The 21769-nt window shown below is 47.2% G+C and overlaps 1 protein-coding gene across 2 annotated transcripts in view; it reads right to left on the bottom strand.

Annotated features, from left to right (window-relative positions):
• Positions 1-2561: 2561 nt before the first annotated feature.
• Positions 2562-21769, bottom strand: part of LOC145343399 (uncharacterized) — a 77463-nt gene continuing 58255 nt past the window's right edge. For both annotated transcript variants that reach the window (XR_013886700.1, XM_080189620.1), the window contains exon 2: positions 2562-3590. Coding sequence is in view for 1 of the 2 variants with exons in the window: in XM_080189620.1 (XP_080045746.1) it covers positions 3283-3590 (308 nt within the window). In the remaining variant the exon portion in view is untranslated. The remainder of the gene's footprint in view (positions 3591-21769) is intronic.

The raw sequence follows: 21769 nt of genomic DNA, 5'->3' as shown, positions 1-21769 counted from the left end.
CAGTGCACAAAGAGGTCATTCAGCCCATCAAGTCTGCACCAACCACAATCTCATCCAGGCTCTATCTCCACAACCCATGCATTTGTGCTAGCTAGTCCCCCTGACACTAAGGGACAATTCAGCATGGCCAATCCACCTAACCCGCACATCTTTTGATTATGGGAGGAAACCAGAGCATCTGGAGGAAACCCACGCAGACATGGTGAGAATGTGCATCCTTCACATGACAGTGACCCAAGCAGGGAATTGAACTCAGATCACTGGCACTGTGAGGCAGCAGTGCTAACCACTGTGCCAACATGCTGCCCCTAATCTCCCCTATCTCCCCTCAGATGCTCCTAGGACCTGGAAAAGATTCAGGCATCAGGATCCCAACCCCGGATTGAAAAGCTCCCCAGTCTGGATTCCAACCATTCCTAGGACTTAACTGGCCAGAATCCAGGTCATAAATCAAACTGTGATTGAGGTGCACTATTCCTGTGTATCCTCTCTCCAGACATGGCTAGCTACACCATCACATCCAATGCCTCAACAACATGACAGTCATTTAATTTGGTTTCACAGTTCTCTATCCTATCGTACTCAGGGGATTGTAGCAATAATGACCTCATTGTTACCCCTGGAGTCTCTGCAGGATTAATTCTATCCCATCCTTATTTCAGACTCGAAAGTCTTCTTGCACTGTCATCAATAGATATGGGATCAAATTCTACAGGTTTCCTGATGGTCCCTGGCTTGCCTCTTCGCCACCTCCCTCAACTCCTGTGCTGTCTCTGGGAAAATAACCTTCATGGAATCATAGAATCCGTACAGTACAGAACGAGGCCATTTGGCCCATCCAGTCTACACTGACCACAATCCCACCCAGGACCTATCCCCTTATCCCTATGTATTTACCCCCTGCAAACTACCCCGCCTTCAGGAGAACAATGACCATGACACCACACAACCCTGCCACAGCAACCTCTGCAAGAGGTGCTCGATCATCGACACGGATGCCATCATCTCACCTGGGAACACCATCCACCAGGTACACGATACATACTCTTGCAACTCGGCCAGTGTTGTCTACTTGATATCCTGCAGGAAAGGATGTCCTCTAAAAGGTATATTGGGGAGACCATGCAGACATGATGGCAACAGATGAATGAACACCGCTTGACAATCACCAGGCAAGACTGTTCCTTCCTGTTGGGGAACACTTCAGCGGCCATGGGCATTCGGCCTCTGATCTTCAGGTAAGCGTTCTCCAAGGCGGTGAGCAGAGATTGATAGCCAAGTTCTGCACATATGAGGATAGCCTGAACCAGGATCTTGGATTCATGTCACACTATCTGCAACCCCCATGACTTGCCTGGGCTTTCAACATCTCATTAACTGTCCTGCCTGGCGACAATACACATCTCTTTAACCTGTGCTTAACCCTCTCTCCACTCACATTGTCTGTACCTTTAAGACTTGATTACCTGTAAAGGCTCACATTCTAACCATTATTTTGTAAATTGAGTTTGTGTCTTTATATGCCCTGTTTCTGAACAGAACTCCCATTTACCTGATGAAGGGGCAGTGCTCCAAAAGCTAACGGCTTTTGCTACTAAATAAACCTGTTGGACTTTAACCTGGTGTTGTGAGACTTTTTACTGCGTTAATTCAGTCCAACTTTGGCATCTCCACATTATATATACTTTGGGTCAGGCTTGATGTGACTCCTGATTGACCAATGGCCTCTCATCTTTCATTGTCCATGGACATCACCTCAGGAAAATTCCCAGCTGACTATATTCTACTTCACGCCCAGGAATGTTTTCTGACCAGCCCTCTCCGTACTGACCTCCAATTGCTCCAGGTACATCAATGTTTGCCATTCAATATTTTGCGTGTAAATCCCTTCATGGTCTCGCTCCTCCTTATCTCTGAAATCTCTGTGAATCTGTCTCGCCTTGGTGGCTATGACTACAGCTGCCAAAACCCCACACTCAGGAATTCTCTCCCAAAATCTCCGTCTTATTTTCCTCCTTCTAGCAGCATTTTAAAGCCTACTTTTTGACTGTGTGTTTAATCATCCTTCTTCAACAGTAGATCTTTGGCTTGAAATCAATTACCCCTTCTCTGTAAATTATGTTTTCTTTTTGTAATGACTTCAATCAGGCCATTGAAGTTGGCCTGTTGGAATATGAGCTCCCTGATTAAGCATTGATTCAGGGAGTATTTTCCTTGTATTTAACTGGGAGTGTCAGTTCCTCTGGCACTCCTGAAGGTAGACTGCTGACTGATTGCACTCTGTGTACTGCTGTTGGAATTGTAGATAAAGGGATTTTGGTGTAGGGTCTTCTACCTCTGAAGACTTATTACATAAACTGTACAATTTACATGTCGAAATCCTCACTTCCCCTTCCCTCATTTCTCTTCCCCTCCTCTTCCATTTCCCTCCCCTCATTACATTGCTCACTCACTTACTTCCTTTTTACAGAAATTCAACAAAACCATTGTGTTGAAGCAAAGAAACATTTTATTTATCATTGTGTTAAAGTGAAAAAAAATTTATTACAAGAAGTGTGGAAAAGATGAATTAAATAAACAAAGTGTCGTACTGCAGCTGCTAAAGTTAAATGTTAACATGGTATCAAAGTTTTCTATTTATAACATTATTTTTGTGAAAAAATGTTTCTCATTAAACTTTACAAAATTCTGCTGTCTCTGAGTATTGCTGTTAGAGTTTGTAAATAAAGGGATTTTGATGAAGCCCCTGAAGGCTTTTACATTTTCAACTTTAAATTCACTGCAAGTTTTGATTTACTGTATACATCTCAATATTTAATTTTCCAGACTTTACACATGATCTTAGACATGGTGGTTTTCCAGGCACTCTTAAGAAAATAGAGTGGATGACTTCATTTGGACAAGAAAATGAACAGAGATTGAAATAATCAGTGCTGCAGTAATTCCAGTAATTTTATAACAGCAATGCGACCATGAGACAAGTCCTTGACAAGAGATCATTACTATAGAATAAATTTAACAAACTGGCATTTCCAGAGCAGAACATTCTCTGCCAGCGCCCATTGTAGGAATTTGGCGGAGGCAGAGATCACCAAACTGCGGGATTTTTCAACCATTCTGGGCAGAAAATCCTGCAGGATCTGCTACCATCTGTATCCTGATTCCCAAAATGAAGAAAGAGTGATCAGGACATACCTTTACACATTAAAGTCTGACTGATTCTGAATTGAAGGATAGAGAATAGTTTGTAAGCACAGAGATATGCTGAAGACCATTTCACATTCAGCACAGTTGATGCATATCGGTTGTAGTACAGCTCGATTGGCAGCATTTCTTTGAAAGTGCGCCTTCGATTAGTTTCGTTCGGACATCAACTTTTGGATGAGCAGTCACCACACTGACGTGTGCCACAGGCTTGGTGAGAAACTCGGAAGAATAATCCTGAATTGGCTCATAGGGGTTGGCATCATCATACACGTTGCGCTGCTCGCGATGCCTTGCTATGTGCTGCTGATCCTTGGTCATCGCCTGAACCTTCTTTTTGTTCCGTTCTTTGGAGTTGCCATTGTCACCCGAGGCCTGGAAAATATCTGGAACAGAGAAGAAATTCCACTGATCAACATCGAAGGAATACTGAGATTGGCGTTACAATATCTGCCCCAACCCAGGTGCACACTGCTGCTCTCTGTCTCAGAGAGCAGGATGCTCTGTCCTTTCTGTGACGGGTCAAACACACAACTTCAAACTTGACATGGAAGCAGAAAATGCTGGCAGCACTCTGCAGTTCAGGCACTGCCTGACGTGGGAGGAAACAGGATTAAATCCAGGGATGGAATTTTTAATTTGGAAAATGGAATTTGTTAGTGAGTAGCAACTGGTTAAAAGTGCTGAAAGCAATGGCACATCAAGAAGCCAGCACCAACCTGCTGATTACCACCTTAGTGTAATGTTCCATTATTCTTTGTGTGAGTCTGTTTACTACTGATGCTCACTGTGTTTGATTGATTAAGCCTGGTTGTGGACTCAAGGGTAAGTAAGCAGACACCATCAAAAGAGCTGAAAGTGACTAAAAGCCCAATATGGACATTTTTAATTGTGCAATGATCATATTAACAGCTGCTTTAATTGGGATTTTTGAGTTCAGCTGTTTGTGTACTGGTTTTCCATCTCTGGAGAATTTGGCAGGGAAATCACAGTTTGAGGAGAATGGGATTTGTAGTAGCTCAGCAAACGAAAGAGAAAAATACAAACATAAAATTTAGGAGCAGGAGGAGGCCATTTGGCCCTTCAAGCCCTCTCTGCCAGTCATTACTATCATGGCTGATCATCCAACTCAATAGCCTAATCCTGCTTTCTCCCCATAACCTTTGATCTTATTCACCCCAAGTGCAAGTTCTAATCACCTCTTGAATACATTCAATGTTTTGGCATCTACTACTTCCTGTGATAATGAATTCCACAGGCTCACCACTCTTTGGGTGAAGAAATGACTCCTCACCTCCGTCCTAAATAGTCTACCCTGAATCCTCAGACTGTGACCCCAGTTCTGAACTCCCCCGCTATCGGGAATATCCTCCCTGCATCTATCCTATCTAGTCCTGTTAGAATTTTATATGTCTCCAAGAGATCCCCCCTTCATTTTTTTCTGAACTCCAGCGGGAATAATCCTAACCTAGTCAATCTCTTCTCATACATCAGTCCCGTCATCCCCGGAATCAGCCTGGTAAACCTTCACCACACTCCCTCGAGAGCAGAAACATCCTTCCTCAGAAAAGGAGACCAATACTCCAGGTGTGGCCTCACCAAGGCCCTGTACAGTTGCAATAACACATCCCTGCTCCCGTCCCTGAAACCTCTCGCAACGAAGGCTAACATGCCATTTGCCTTCTTTACCACCTGCTGCACCTGCATTCTTACCTTCAGTGAATGGTGCACAAGGACACCCAGGTCCTGCTGCACACTCTAATCTCTAGGCAAGGGTCCCTTTAAATGCTGAGACCAACTAGCTTCCTGTTTTGCATACAGGGGGCCCGATTTTACCATTTTCATTTCAGTGCTAAATCTGGGTGCAATTCAGATTCGACTTGGAAATCTATTCTCAGCTGCCCCCATGTGTACTCTGCCTGAAAAAATATCACGAATTCGAATTTGCTTGGGCGGGGCTTAGCACACCCCGAAACGATCAGATCTCTGAACTGCGCGTGCACAGTGAAAAAAAAATCGAAAATCGTGCCCCTATCACATCGCTTCCGGGCCACAAAAAGCGGGTAAAGCAGCTCAGGAGTGAAAAGCGATGGCCTCCACAGACATTGACCCACCCCCACAACATAACTGTCCCCCTTATCCACCCATCCTCCCACTACCCAGACCAGTTGCGACCCTCTGCCCTCCTTCCCCCACACCGATCACCTGCAGAGTGGCAGCGGGCCCCCTGCCCCTGCAGAGATCCATCCGGCCTTCCCCCCCACTGCCCCCCTCACCAGAGATCCATCTGGCCCCTTCCCCCATCACCTCCACCAGAAATCCATCTGGCCTCTCCCCCTCCCCTCCCCCCACCCCCAACAGACAACAATCTGGCCTCCCTCCCCCTCCCCGCCTGACAGCGATCTGGCCTCCGTCCCAGCACCCCACTACCCCCAACAGACAATAATCTGGCCTCCCTGCCCCTCCACACCAAACAACGATCTGATCTCCCTCCTAGTATCCTCCACCCCCCTCACCAGACAACAATCTGACCTCCCTCCATCCCCTCCCTCCACCAGACAACAATCTGACCTCCCTCCATCCCCTCCCTCCACCAGACAACAATCTGACCTCCCTCCATCCCCTCCCTCCACCAGACAACAATCTGACCTCCCTCCATCCCCTCTCTCCACCAGACAACAATCTGACCTCCCTCCATCCCCTCCCCCCACCAGACAACAATCTGACCTCCCTCCTCCCTCCACCAGACAACAATCTGACCTCCCTCCATCCCCTCCCCCCACCAGACAACAATCTGACCTCCCTCCTCCCTCCACCAGACAACAATCTGACCTCCCTCCAACCCCTCCACCAGACAACAATCTGACCTCCCTCCAACCCCTCCCCCCACCAGACAACAATCTGACCTCCCTCCATCCCCTCCCTCCACCAGACAACAATCTGACCTCCCTCCAACCCCTCCCCCCACCAGACAACAATCTGACCTCCCTCCATCCCCTCCCCCCACCAGGCAACAATCTGACCTCCCTCCATCCCCTCCCTCCACCAGACAACAATCTGACCTCCCTCCAACCCCTCCCCCCACCAGACAACAATCTGACCTCCCTCCTCCCTCCACCAGACAACAATCTGACCTCCCTCCAACCCCTCCCTCCACCAGACAACAATCTGACCTCCCTCCTCCCTCTCCCCCCACCAGACAACAATCTGACCTCCCTCCATCCCCTCCCTCCACCAGGCAACAATCTGACCTCCCTCCTCCCTCTCCCCCCACCAGACAACAATCTGACCTCCCTCCATCCCCTCCCTCCACCAGGCAACAATCTGACCTCCCTCCTCCCTCTCCCCCCACCAGACAACAATCTGACCTCCCTCCATCCCCTCCCTCCACCAGGCAACAATCTGACCTCCCTCCATCCCCTCCCTCCACCAGACAACAATCTGACCTCCCTCCTCCCTCTCCCCCCACCAGACAACAATCTGACCTCCCTCCTCCCTCTCCCCCCACCAGACAACGATCTCCTCCCTTCCCTGTTACCAGAGATACATCTGACCTGTCTCCTCCTCCACCCCCACCAGAAAATGATGTGGCCCGCCTCCACCCCCCCCCCCCCCCCCCCCCCCGCCACCACCACCGATTTGTGTCAGAGAGCCATTGGAAGCTCAGAACCTACCTCTTCAGAAGCTGGAGCGCCCGAAATAGACCTTTGCCAAGCATGTCTGTTTCGCACTACGGTAAAGGGGGAAATGCTGTAAAAGTTGGGCAGGCAGCTCATTCGTTCAATTTAAATGTGTGCAAGTTGCTGTTGCACCTGTTCCGGATGCGGCCATTTTAGGGCCTTGGTAAAGTCGGCATCTGCGTGGATGCGGGCGTGGATTGCGTTGATAGCCTCATGCCCGACTTCCCGTTTTTCACCGGGTGCGATGCAATGTAAAATTGGGCCCAAGGTTTGTTCTGAATGTGTACTTTCACTTCCTTGGAAATAACTTTCACTCCTTTCAAGTTTAGTGCCTTTATTTTAATTGACACTCCATGGCTCTCAGTATGGGTGAACAGTGAAGTTTTAATCATTTAAAAATGAGCAGCCAGGTTTGCGGCAAGACTTCAAAAGCACAGAGGAAACACAGAGGGAAAGCCAACGGCTGCTAACAGCTCAGTGAAAAAGATTACAGTCATCAAGTGCTAATGCATTTAAAGAGGTAACACACTTAAAATGGCAATGCACTAAAAATAGCAACCCCAAGAAGGAACAAACAGCAGTGAACAGGAGAATTGGAGAAAATCCCAGGTACAGGGCAACTCTGAAAAAAAGTTCATAAACAACAAAGACCTCAAGGAAGAGGTGACCGAAGACCTCAGAAGGAGGGCAGAGAAAGCCCCGAGGAGGAAGGCAGAGAAAGACCCCAGGAGGAGGGCAATGGAAGACCCCAGAAGAAGAGCCATGGGATAATTTCAGAATGAAAACAAACCAACACTTTGTCAGAGACAGAACTGACCAACAGTGAAGCCAAAAAAGCTTTGGCTGAAGTTAAGACAAGTAGAAATATAAGTTCCATTTGTGAAATGTATATGTCCAGCAAGAACATGACAGACTCCCCTTGGAAGAAATGCAGAAATTAAAGACTTCAGAAGAAAGTAGAAGCTATTGAACTTAAAGAGATGTCGGCAAAAAGGAATAAGCCTCCAGAGAATACATTAAAACAACAAGTTGAAATAACTGGTAGCAAATGTGAAAAAAAGGGTTGCAAAAATTGACAAAATCAGGAGAAGAAGGAGAAACTACTGAGACAATGGAGAATAAGCTAAACTCCATGAAAAAGCAACAAGAAAATATGAACAAGTCCAAATATAAATCAGGAGGATAAGACCTTGAAGAAGGAAGCTTTGCAATGAGAAGTTTTTGGCGGGGTAGATGTGGGGGGGTTTGCTGTAATTGGACAAAGGAAACAGAAATGGTGATGATACGGACTGAGAATGGCACCAAGAGAGTCCATTAAGAGATTGGAACGTGTGAATGTTAGAACAAAGATAGAGATTACCAGAAGACAACCTGAAGAAGGGCACTGAGTGGGGAGGGGGATGGTGTGGTGGGGGGCACTGGAGATCTTGATGGAGATTTCAGAAGTTGCAAAATAAGGATAAGAATATGAAGTAATCAGGTAGAGGTTGTCGACCTGATACATTGCAGGGAAGAATACCCCGAGGCATGGTACACCGGGGAGACGATGCAGACGTACGACAATAGATGAATGAACACCACTCGACAATCACCAGGCAAGACTGTTCTCTTCCTATTGGGGAACACTTCAGCAATCACAGGCATTCGGCCTCTGATCTTTGGATAAGCGTTCTCCAAAGCGGCCTTCACAACACACGACAACGCAGAGTTGCTGAGCAGTGACTGATAGCCAAGTTCCGCACACATGAGGACGGCCTCAACTGGGATCTTGGGTTCATGTCACACTATCTGTAACCCCGATGACTTGCCTGGACTTGCAAAATCTCACTAACTGTCCTGTCTGGAGACAATACACATCTCTTTAACCTGTGCTTAATGCTCTCTCCACTCACATTGTCTGTACCTTTAAAACTTGATTAGCTGTAAAGACTCACATTCCAATCATTATTCTGTAAATTGAGTTTATGTCTTTATATGCCCTGTTTGTGAACAGAACTCCCACTCACCTGATGAAGGAACAGCTCTGAAAGCTAATGGCGTTTGCTACCAAATAAACCTGTTGGACTTTAACTTGGTGTTGTGAGACTTCTTACTGTGTTTATCCCAGTCCAACACCGGCATCTCCACATAAAGAACAATGTCTGCAGGGGGACTTTTATTCCCCCTCCCCCCCTTACCACACACACATTTTCCCTCACCCGTCCCCATGATGGGCAGGATGGGGGGTCAGGGGTTAAATTGTAAAACGCATAAAATGCAAACCCAACCCAGCCTGGAGAAGTGGCTGGCTCTGGAAAGGCGGGTCAGTGATTTCAATATTTAAATCAGGTTGCATTCTTGATACTTGGAAATCCCATTTGAAACTTAACGCAAAGCAGCCAAGTTTTCTCCGTCTCTGGAATCCCGGCAGTTGAAGGGAGGCAGCAGTCAGGTTGCATCCAGGCATTTATTCAGGACCACTCACTGATTCTGGCCAACTGCCTGACAGAAAATGGATTTCAAATAACATCCAGGCATTAAATTGAGCAGAAGCTCTCCTTCTTCCCAGAATTTCCACGCTTCCCAGTCGCTGGCACATGCCCTCAGTTGCATCCCATAAGTACCAGATCCTGTTCCTCACTCTAGTCTTTGGAAGGGATGGCAATACTCACCAAACCGATGAGGAAGGAGGGCTTTCCATGGCCAACCTCCACAGGTCTCGTATATTTTTCTTACATAATTATAACCGCATAGGTGTGTAAATTTCTCAGGGTACACCCATTTAATCTCATCAGAGCCTGTAAAGGAAGGCAAGATCAGGCCGATAGCCAGGAGGTACACTGGACTCTTCATTTCAGCTCTCAGGTGATCAGCAACTCTGACTCTGGACAGGAACAGAGTGCTGATTGCTTCACCCACTCCCTAATATTTCCACTGTACAAAGTTGATCTGCCTTTATTGGCTGATCTCTATTTCCTTTCTTGTCTCAAACTCTCATTTGGCAGGATTTCTCAATTGATTCCGGGTATTTTAATATTTCCTCTCTCCCCCTGACTTTTATGGTGCTGGATTCCTTTTTTGTTTATAGCTGTTTTGCTCCCTTACCATGACTCCGGTTTTTCATTAACTTTTGTTCTTTCTCTTAATCTCTTTTGAAAATTTTCCAACACCTCAATGTCCTGACAAAATATCACCACAAATCTTTCTTTGATTAGCATTTAGTTTAACCAGTTGGTGTTTGTAATTGGTGTTTAACAGTTCCTATGTAGACTCATACTTCCTGATTGTGCTGTTATCCTACATCACTGGAGTCCCCTGTGTTGCTCTCACTAGAACGATGGACGTTGAGGGGTGACCTGAGAGAAGTCTACAAGATTATGAGAGGCATGGATAGAGTGGATAGACAGAAGCTTTTTCCCAGGGTGGAAGAGTCAATTACTAGGCACAGGTTTAAGGTGTTCGGGGCAAGGGTTTGAAAGAGATGTATGAAACAAGTTTTTTTACACAGACGGTGATGCGCACCTGGAACTTGCTGCCGGAGGAGATAGTGGAAACAGTTACAATAGTGGCTTTTAAGGAGTGTCTTGACAAATACATGAACAGGAGGGGAATAGAGGGATTTGGTCCCTGCAAAGGAAGGGGATTTTAGTTCAATCAGGCAGTATGGTCAGTGCGGGCTTGGAGGGCCGAAGGGCCTGTTCTGGTGCTGTAATTTTCTTTGTTGTTTGTTAATTCCTAATATTTTAGTATTTCATTAATTTATGTTGTCTTCTAAGCTATGCAGTCAGACTCAAGAAATTTATTTCCCAGAAATAAATATAATGGCAGGACACTGCTGATGTACAGAAGGAACTTGGGGTTCAAGTCCATAGCTCCCTGGAAGTGGTCACATAAGTAGAGAGGGTGGTAAAGAAGGCATATGGCATTCTTGCCTTTATTGGTTGGGGCATCGAGTACAAGATGTCATGTTGCAGCTTTGTCAAACTTTGGTTAGTCTGCACTTAGAGCATTGTGTTAATTTCTGGTCACCACATTACAGGAAGTATGTGGAGGCTTTGGAAAGGATGCAGAAGAGGTTTACCAAAATGCTGCCTGGATTAGAGGGTATGAGCTATAAAGAGTGGCTGGACAAACTAGGGTTGCTTTCTCTGGAGTGGCAAAGGCTGAGGGGAGACCTGACAGTCTATAAAATTATGAGAGGCATAAACAGGGTTGATATTCAGAATCTTTTTTCCAGAGTTGAAATGTCTAATACTAGGGGGCACACACCTAAGGCGAGAGGGGCAAGTTTTTTACATAGAGTGGTAGGTCCCTGGAACGCAATGCCAGGGGTGGTGGTGCAGGCAGTTATGATTGGGGTGTTTAAAGGGCTTTTCAATGAGCACATGAATATGCATGGAACAGGTGGATATGGTCAAGGGTAGGCAGAACGAATTAATTTAATTTGGCGCAACATCATGGGCTGAAGGGCCTGTTACTGTGCTGTACTGTTCTATGTTCTGAGACTGGATCCTGAACTTCCTAACCCACAGATGTCAATCAGTAAGGATATGCAATAACACCTCCTCCACAATCATCCTCAACACCGGTGCCCCACAAGGCTGTTTTCTCAGCCCCTATACAGCTATGATTGTGTGGCCAAATTTTCCTTCAATTTGATTTTCAAATTTGCTGATGACTCCACCATAGCAGGTTGGGACTCAAACAATGATGAGACAGAGTGCAGGAAAGAGATACAGAATCTGGTGAGCTGGTGTGACAACAATAGCTTCTCCCTCAGTGTCAACAAAATGAAGAAGATAGTCATCAGCTGTAGGAAGTGTTGTGGAGGACATGTTCCTGTCTACATCAACGGGGATGAAATAGAAATGGTCAAAAGTTTCATGTTTTTAAGTGTCCAGATCACCAACAACCTGTCCTGGTCCCCCCATGCCGACACTATAGTTAAGAAAGCCCACCAATGTTGCTACTTTCTCAGAAGACGAAGGAAATTTGGTATGTCAGCTACGACTCTCACTAACTTTACAGATGCACCATAAAAAGCATTCTTTCTGGTTGTATCACAGCTTGGTATGGTTCCTGCTCTGCCCAAGACCGCAAGGAATGATAAAGGGTCATGAACGAAGACCAGTTCAGCACTCAAACCAGTCTCCCACCCATTGACTCTGTTTAAAGTTCCTGTTGCTGCCTCAGAAGAACAGCCAGCATAATAAAGGACCCCATGCACCCTGGACATTCTATCTTCCACCTTCTTCTGATGGGAGAAAGATACAAAAGTCTGAGGTCACGTATCAACCGACTCAAGAACAGCTTCTTCTTTGCTGCCATCAAACTTTTGAATGGGTCTACCTTATATTAAGTTGATCTTTCTCTACACCCTAGCTACGACTGTAACACTACATTCTCCTTTCCTTCTCTACGCACAGTACGCTTTGTCTGTTTACTGCTCAAGAAACAATACTTTCCACTGTTTCCCAATACATGCGACAATAATAAATCAAATCAAAATTCTATAAAGACTGACCTCAAAAATCACTTCGAGAAATTACGTTTTAAGCACAGGTCATGGAGAGATTATTTTCCCCACTGGGATACAAGGTTAGATGGCAGTTCCAAGAGGGAGCTGATTTAGTTTGTCTTTTACAAAGGAAAACCCATTTAGCCAATGCTAAATAGAAACTTGAAATAGAGTCATGGAGTCATCAAATCATCGAATCCCTACAGTACAGAAGGAGGCCATTTGGCTCATCAAGCCTGCGCCAACAACAATTCCACCCAGGCCTTACCCCTGTAACCCCACATATTTACCCCACTAATCCCCCTGAAATTAGGGCCAATTTAGCATGGCCAAATTATTTTAACCTAATCCGCACATCTTTGGACTACGGGACGAAACCTGAACACTGAGACGAAATCCGCACAAAGAACAAACAACAAAGAACAACCCAGCACGGGAAACAGGCCCTTCGGCCCAACGAGCCCGTGCCGCCGCATTACCCTACACCTATTCTACCCTGCATGTCTACGAATGGAACCCCTAACTTAGCCAGATTCAGGGGAGAATAGTGTCAATTTGGTAAAACCAATCAGGCTAAGAGCACATCTTTGGGGTGTGGGAGGAAACCGGAGCGCCCGGAGGAAACCCACGCAACCACAGGGAGAATGCGCAAACTCCCACAGACACAGGCCCAAATCCATGTATCTGCACAGCTAGCAGTGCTAGTCACCGAGCTGTTGCGGCGCCCGTCTACCGGTCCAGGATCAAGCACACACACCGACACGAAGTACTAGGCCACTCCCGGAACTTCCAAGAGCAGCCCACGCACGACCCACCGTGTGCATGCCCCTCGTTTGACACGAGGTGGACCTCCACCTGCGGAATAAAAAGACAAAAACGTTAATCTTACAAGCCTGCTTTTCCGGTGTCTCCCGAGGTTCTAACCTTATTTAATAGCCCCTACCATAACCCTCCATCCTCGTTTCACTCATGTGCCTATCTAACTGAACCTTAAACGAGTCCAACGTTCCTGCCTCCACCACCCTACTCGGTAGCGCGTTCCACACCCCCACAACTCTCTGCGTAAAGAACCTTCCTCTCACTTCCAAATTATACCTCTCCCCCCTCACCCTTAAATCATGACCTCTCGCGTTTGTACCCAGTCTAGGGAGCAGTCTCTCACTATTAACTCTATCTATTTCCTTCAGTATCTTATATACCTCTATCATGTCCCCCCTCAATCTCCGTCTTTCCAAGGAGAAAAGTCCCAGTTTCTCTAACCTTTCCTCGTACCCCAGCCCCTCCATGCCAGGCAACATCCTGGTAAACCTCCTCTGCACCCTTTCCAGAGACTCCACGTCCTTCTGGTAGTAAGGTGACCAGAACTGGACGCAGTACTCCAAATGCGGTCTAACCAACGTTCTGTACAACTGAAGCATTAGACGGCAGCTTTTATACTCTATACCCCTTCCTATAAAGGCTAACATTCCATACGCCTTCTCCACTTGTGACACAACCTTCATGGATTTGTGAACCTGCACTCCCAGGTCCCTCTGTATGTCTATACTCCTAATCTGTCTACCTTTTATCACATAGCTCCTCTCTGCATTATTCCTTCCAAAATGCATCACCTCGCATTTGTCAGGATTAAATTCCATCTGCCACCTATCTGCCCAATGCACCAACCTATCTATATCCTGTTGTATCACCTGGCAATCCAGTTCAGTATCCGCCAACCCTGCCATCTTGGTGTCATCAGCAAACTTGCTGATCACACCACCTACACTCTCTTCCAAGTCATTTATGTATACTACAAAGAGGACAGGTCCCAGTACTGAGCCCTGCGGCACACCACTGGTCACTGGCCTCCAGCCCGACAAGGTCCCCTCCACAACTACCCTCTGTCTCCTATTACTCAGCCAGTTCTCAATCCACCTAGCTACCTGGCCTCGTATCCCATGCGCCTTAACCTTTTCTACCAGCCTACCATGAGGGACTTTGTCAAACGCCTTACTGAAATCCATATAGATGACATCAACGGCTCTCCCATCGTCAACCGTTTTTGTCACCTCCTCAAAGAATTCCACCAGATTCGTAAGGCAAGACCTCCCTCTAACAAAGCCATGTTGCGTATCCCTAATCAGATCGCAACGCTCCAAATGCTCATACATCCTACCCCTAAGTATTTTTTCCATTAATTTCCCTACCACCGATGTCAAACTCACCGGTCTATAATTTCCAGGGTTATCCCTATTACCTTTTTTGAACAGCAGTACACATTAGCTACCCTCCAGTCCTCTGGGACCTCACCTGTGTCCAAAGAAGAGACTAAGATTTGCGCCAGAGGCCCAGCAATTTCATCTTTCACCTCCCTAAGCAGCCTGGGATAAATACCATCAGGCCCTGGAGCTTTATCCGTCCTTACGCTACCTAAAAGCCCTAGTAATAGATATCTCCTGCAACTGATCCTCCGCTCCCTCCAAGAGACCGCACGATTCCGAACCCCTCTCCTTCGTGAATACCGACGCAAAGTATTCATTCAGGATCTCCCCCATTCCCTCCGACTCAATACATAACTCTCCACTCTTGTCCCTAAGAGGACCAATTTTCCCTCTAACTACTCTCTTGCCTCTAATATAGGAATAAAATGCCTTTGGATTTTCCTTAATCCTACCAGCCAAAGCCATTTCATGCCCTCTCTTTGCCCTTCTAATTCCCCTTTTTAGCTCCCTCCTACTCACTCTATATTCCTCCAGCGCACTCTCCGTACCCAGTCGCTTCGACCTAACATACGCCTCCCTCTTCTTCCTGACCAAGTCTTCAATACCCCCTGTAATCCACGGCTCTCTAATCCTACCTTTCCCAACCTTCCGCTTAACCAGAACATACCTCCCCTGCAACCATTTCATTTTGCCCTTAAAAGCTTCCCACTTGCCAACCGTGGACTTTCCAGCTAACAGTCCCTCCCAATCAGTGTCCTGCAGCTCCCTCCTAATCCTGCTATAGCTCGCCTTTCCCCAGTTCAGCACACTCCCGTTCGGCCGGCACTCGTCCCTTTCCATTTTTAACCTAAAGTAGACGGACTTGTGGTCACTATTAGCCACATGTTCGCCTACCTCTACCTCACCCACCTGCCCCGGCTCATTACCCAACACTATATCAAGTATAGCCCCTCCCCTAGTCGGGCTAGTTACATACTGCTCCAGCGACCCTTCCAAAACACATCTCACAAACTCCTTTCCCTCCGTACCCCCAGCTCTAGGCCCCCTCCAATTCACTCCTGGAAGATTAAAGTCACCCACTACAACCACTTTATTCTTCCTGCACCTGTCCAAAATGCCCCTGCAAATGCCTTCCTCCACCGACCTTGGGCTGTTGGGTGGCCTATAGTACACCCCTAGCAATGTGATCTCTCCCTTTTTATTCCTCAACTCCACCCACAGCGACTCAATCCCTGTCTCTTCCTTTACTAACAGTGCCACCCCTTCACCTCTCTTCAACCCTCCTCTGTCACACCTAAAACACTTGTACCCAGGAACATTCAGCTGCCAGTCCTGCCCTTCCCGTAACCATGTCTCTGTTACAGCCACCACATAAGAACATAAGAACATAAGAAATAGGAGCAGGAGTAGGCCATCTAGCCCTTCGAGCCTGCCCCGCCATTCAATAAGATCATGGCTAATCTGTCGTGGCTCAGTTCCACTTTCCCGCCCTCTCCCCATAACCCTTAATCCCCTCTCTTATCAAGAACCCATCAACCCGCTTCTTAAAAATATTTAGCGAGGCAGCCTCCACCACTTCAATGGGCAGAGAATTCCAGAGATTCACCACCCTTTGAGTGAAGAAGTTCCTCCTCAACTCCGTTCTAAACCGCCTCCCCTTTATCTTGAGGCTGTGCCCCCTAGTCCTACTGTCTTTTTTGAGCGGGAAAAGTCTCTCCACCTCTATCCTATCCATCCCATTCATCATCTTATACGTCTCAATGAGATCTCCCCTCATTCTTCTAAACTCTAACGAGTACAAGCCTAGTTTATTCAGCCTCTCCTCATAGCTCAATCCCCTCAACTCCGGTATCAGCCTAGTAAACCTCCTCTGCACTCCCTCCAGGGCCAAAATATCCTTGCGCAGGTGCGGCGCCCAAAACTGCACACAGTACTCCAGCTGCGGCCTCACCAATGCCCTATACAGCTGCAGCAAGACCTCCCTACTTTTATATTCAATCCCCCTCGCTATGAAGGCCAGCATCCCATTCGCCTTCCTGACCACCTGCTGCACCTGCATCTAACTGCCTCACAAACATCAAGGCCCTAAGCTCATCCGTTTTCCCTGCCACACTCCTAGCATTGAAACAGACACAGTTCAACCCACGAGTGTCCCTCGGAACCTCCTTCTCCCTGATAATTTTCCTTTCACCCGACTCTCTCCCAGCCACCTCCCCACCCCCCCTCCCTATTAGTTTAAACCATTCCTGAACACCCCAGCTAACCTCCCCGCTAAGACACTAGTTCCCCTCCCGTTCAAGTTCTCCCCATCCCTCCTGTACAGTTGCCCTTCTCTCCTAAACACCTCCCAGTGATCCACAAAAGTAAAGCCCTCTACCCTGCACCAATCCCTCAACCATGCATTCAACTGCATGATCTCGTCATTCTTTGCCCTGCTGGTACTGGGCAGCAATCCAGAGAGTGCCACCCTGGAGGTCCTGCTCTTTAGTTTGGACCCCAACTCCCTAAATTGCCTACGGACCTCTACCCTACTCCTCCTTCCTATGTCCCCCTCCCCTACGTGTACTATGACCTCTGCCTGGGTCCCCTCCCCTTTCAGAATTCCCTCTACCCCTTCCGTTACTGGGGAGAATGTGCAAATCCCACACAGACATTGAGAATTGGTTGCTGGCGCTGTGGGGCAGCAGTGCTAACCACTGGGGTTGGATTTTAAGGATAGCAAGTGATCAGTGTTCACCACCTGAGGGTTGGTGCGGAATACATTTCTACTGACACTCAGGGCAGAATTTTCCACTGCCACCCGCCAGGGAATTGGAACGGACATGGGTCAGACAACGGAGCTCTGTTGACCTCAGGTGAAAATTTCTACTCTCGCTTGGCTGAGGCCATAAAATCCCACTTGTTATCTCAGTAATGGAATCATTACTATGAAACTATGGTCAATTGTTGCAAAAACCCATTTGGTTCACGACCGCCCATTCTGTCATCCTGACCTACCCTGGCCTACATGTGCTTCCAAACCCACAGCAATGTGGTTGGCTCTTAAATTCCCTCTAAAATGGCTGAACAAGCTACTCAGTTGTATCAAACTGCTAAAAAGCCTAAGAAAAGGAATGAAACTGGATGGGTCACCTGGCACGTGGACATGAAAAACAACAACAGCAAACCCATAGACCTTGCAAAGTGATCCTCACTCTTATCTGAGGGCTTTTGCCAAAATTGGAAGGGACTAATCAAGCAACAACCTAACATAGTCATCCTCACAGAATAATATCTCACAAATACCACCGTCACCATCTCTGTGTACATCCTACCTCACTGATTGGACAGACAGAGGTGGCAGTGGCACAGTAGGACATAGTCACAAGGAAGTTGCCCTGTGGGGTCTCAACATTAACTCTGGACCTCATTAGGTCTCAAGTCATCAGGTTAAACATGGGCAAGGTAACTTCTTGCTGTTTCCTACCAGCTCCCCCCCTCCCCACTACCACCCCCCTATTGACCTTCCCCCCCTCCACAACCCAGTTGAAGAACCAGCACTCCTCTATGTTGAAAACCAACTGTAAGAAGCAGAAGGTGGCAAGAACATAGAATGTGTTCAGGGTGCGAGACTTCAATACCCATCAGTAAGAGTGGCTCAATTGTGCCACCTCAGACTGAGCTGGCCTGGGTCCTAAAGGATATAGCTGTGAAGCTGGGTCTTCAGCAAGTGATGCAGGAACCAACAACATAGAAAACTAGACAACCTCGGCCTCATCAACATATCTGTTGCAGATGCATCTATCCATGATAGCATCCATCAGGGTGACAACCGTGCAGTACTTCTGGAGACAAAATCCCACCTTCACATCGAGAATACTCTCTATTGTGATGTGTGTAACTTAGTGGGATTGACTTTGAACAGACCTAGCTATTCAAACTGGCCACTATGAAATGCTCAGCAAAAACTGTATTCAATTGCAATCTGTAACCTCATGGCCCAGCGTATTTCCCACACCACTATTACTGCCAAGCCAAGGGATCAACCCTGATTCAATGAAGAATACAGGAGGACATGTCATGAACAACCATGGGCGTACTTAAAAATTAGGTTTCAACTTTATGAAGCCCCCAGCTCAGGGCTACTTGTGTGCCAAACAGCACGAAGAGCACGCAGTAGGCAATCTTAAACAACCCCACAAGCAACAGATTAGGCCCAAGCTCAGCAGTCCTGCCACATCCAGTCATGAATGTTGTCGGACAATTAAACAACTCAGTGTAGCAGGAGGAGGCTCCACAAACATTGCAACAATCTTCAGTCAGGGATACTGAGTAGGTGACCAATCTTGGCCTCCTTTGGAGGTCTGCAACATCACAGATGTCAGTCATCAGCCAATTTGATTCACTCCCCGTGAAACAGCTGAAGGCAATGGATATTGCAAAGGCTATGGGCCATGATAATATTCCAGCAATAGGACTGAAGACTTGGATCCAGATCTTGCCATGGACCTTACCAAGCTGTTCCATTACATCTACAACACTGACATTCTTCAAAGTCAAAAAGTGCCCAGTTATGCATTGCCCACAAAAAGCAGGTCAAATTCAACCTGACCAATTGCCACCCAAAGAGTCTATTTTGGATTGTCAGAAAGTGATGGAAGATATCATGGAAAGTGCTACAAAGCAGCACTTATTCAGCAATAACTTCCTCACTGATGTTCAGCTCAGATTCCACCAGCGCCACTCAGCTCCTGACCTCATAACAGCTATGGTTTAAATGTGGACAAAAGAGCTGACCACCTGAGATGAGGTGAGAATGATTGCGCTTGGTTTCAAGGCAGCATTTGACCAAATGTGGCATCAAGGAGCCCTAGCCAAACTGGAGTCATTAAGAGTGAGGGGAACCCTCTGGTGGTTGGAGTCATATTAGCACAAAGGAAAATGGTTGTGGCTGGTGGAGATCAATCATCTCATCTTCAAGACATTATTGCAGGAATTCCTCAGGGTCGTAGGCTCAACCATTTTCAGCTGCTTCATCAATGACCTTCCTTCCATCATAAGGTCAGAAGTAGGGATGTTTGCTGGTGATTGCAGAATGTTCTGTACCATTCGTGAATTCTCAATTACTGAATGAGGCAGCCTGGTGAAGTTCTGACCTTGGGTTACTGTCTGTCTGTCAACCATCTCTAAGGCACAAGTCAGGTGTGCAGTGGAGTACTCTCTAGTTGCCCGGATGAGTGCAGCTCAAACAACACTTAAAAAGCTCAACACCATCTAGGACAAAGCAGCTCACTTGATTGGCACCCCTGTTGTTGAAAGCCCACAGGAGGCTTTCCAAACCCACTACCAATTGATGCGCATAGCCTTTGCAGAATCTACAGCCTTCAGCCTTTTCTTGACATCACATGGAGTGAATTGAATTGGCTGAAGACCGGCATCTAAGATGCTGAGGACGCAGGAGGCCACGGTGGATCATATACCTGCTAGTTATGGCTGAAACATTCACTCCCCCCACCACTAACCCTCAGTGGTAGCAGTATGTACCATCTACAAGACGCACTGCAGGAAGTCTTCAATGCTTCTAGACAGCACCTTCCAAGCCAATGACCTCTCCTACCTTGAAAAACAAGAGCAGCAGATGCATGGGTAGACCGATACTTGGAAGTTGCCCTCCAAGTCACTCACCAACCTCTCTTGGAACTAAGTCTTTGTTCTTTCACTGATACTGGGTCAAAAATCCTGGAATTCTCACTCTAACAGAACTGTGGACCCCATGGTTAGCACACAGACTGCATGAGGTGGCACAATGGTTAGCACTGTTGCCTCACAGCACCAAGAACCCAGGTTCAATTCCTGGCTTGGGTCATTGTCTGTGTGGAATTTGCACATTGTCCCCAGTTTCCTCCAGGTGCTCCAGCTTCCTCCCACAGTCCAAAAGGCGGGCTGGCTAGGTGCATTGACCATGCTAAATTCTCTCTTAATGTACCTGAACAGGCGCCGGAGTGTAGCGACTAGGGGATTTTCACAGTAAATTCATTGCAGTGTTAGTGTTGTGACACTATTGAATAAACTTTAAAAACGTTACTTTAGCAGTGCGAACAAATGGTTCACCACCATGGGAAAGTAAGGATGGGTAAACAATGCTGGCCCACCCAGCAGCATCCACATCCCTTGAACAGATAAAATACTTCTCAATCGTCATCAAAAGAAGCAGTTGTGATGCGCGCAATAACTGATTATGTGGATGAACCTCCACACAACATGTCCAAGTTTTAAGCAATTCCAAAGCACAAACGTTCCTCGTTTTGTCATTCCAACACATTGAGGAGAACAAGATTGTCTATGGCCAGAATAAACATTGGATATTTTGAGTGAAATCTTGTGCCCTTCCTCATGGCGAGCTTGATGGTGGGGGAGCATTTCATCGTGCAGGAGGGTGGTGGTTGGGCCTCCCTGCTTCTACCCCTATCAAGTCTGTTGTTGAAAGACTATGGGAGGCTTTCCAAACCCACGACCGATTCTTGCTCATAGCCTTTGCAGAATCTACAGCCTTCAGTCTTTTCTTGACATCACATGGAGTGAATCGAATTGGCTAAAGACCAGCATCTAAAATGCTGAGGACACAGGAAGCCACGGTGGATCATGTACCTGGCAGTTATGGCTGAAAGCGGTTGCAATTGGAAGCCTTGCCTTTTGCCTAATCCCATCACCACTGCTATTAACTCAGTAGTGGAGAGAGTGAGGGTGGCTCAACATGGGAGAAACATAGGGAGGGGGGAGACTTCCTCATTTAAAGTCAATTAATAGCAAATCGAGGCACCTGGTATCAGGAAGAGGTGGTCCTCTGAAAGTCACTCCCCAACCCTTGTTGCTGACCTTTCTTTGCCAACTCTCTTGTGACCTCTAACATGAACCCCTCCCCCCCACCCCATCTTCCCCCTTGTCATTACCCACCTCTGGCCTGCAACGTAGTGACGATTCTAGGCCTCAGGTAGATGTCATATCAACAGTAGCCACCGCCTCCTGAGTGGCATTGTTGAATACAGAAGAACCACTTATCTCTGATTGGCTGGCAGCTCTTGCCGGCTAGGACAACCACCCACTGGGGGTCCTTGATCCTGAGGGAATGTCTGCGGCCATCCTGCCAAGTGCCTGCTTGGAACTCCTGAAAATAAGGTGGGGGGTGGCGGGGGGCTCTCGCCAGCTCT

Source organism: Carcharhinus amblyrhynchos, chromosome 5, assembly GCF_965287045.1.
Source record: "Carcharhinus amblyrhynchos chromosome 5, sCarAmb.v2.hapA, whole genome shotgun sequence".
Classification (NCBI taxonomy): Eukaryota; Metazoa; Chordata; class Chondrichthyes; order Carcharhiniformes; family Carcharhinidae; genus Carcharhinus; species Carcharhinus amblyrhynchos.
Note: the sequence above shows the minus strand (reverse complement) of the source record. Positions and strands in the feature narration are given on the sequence as shown.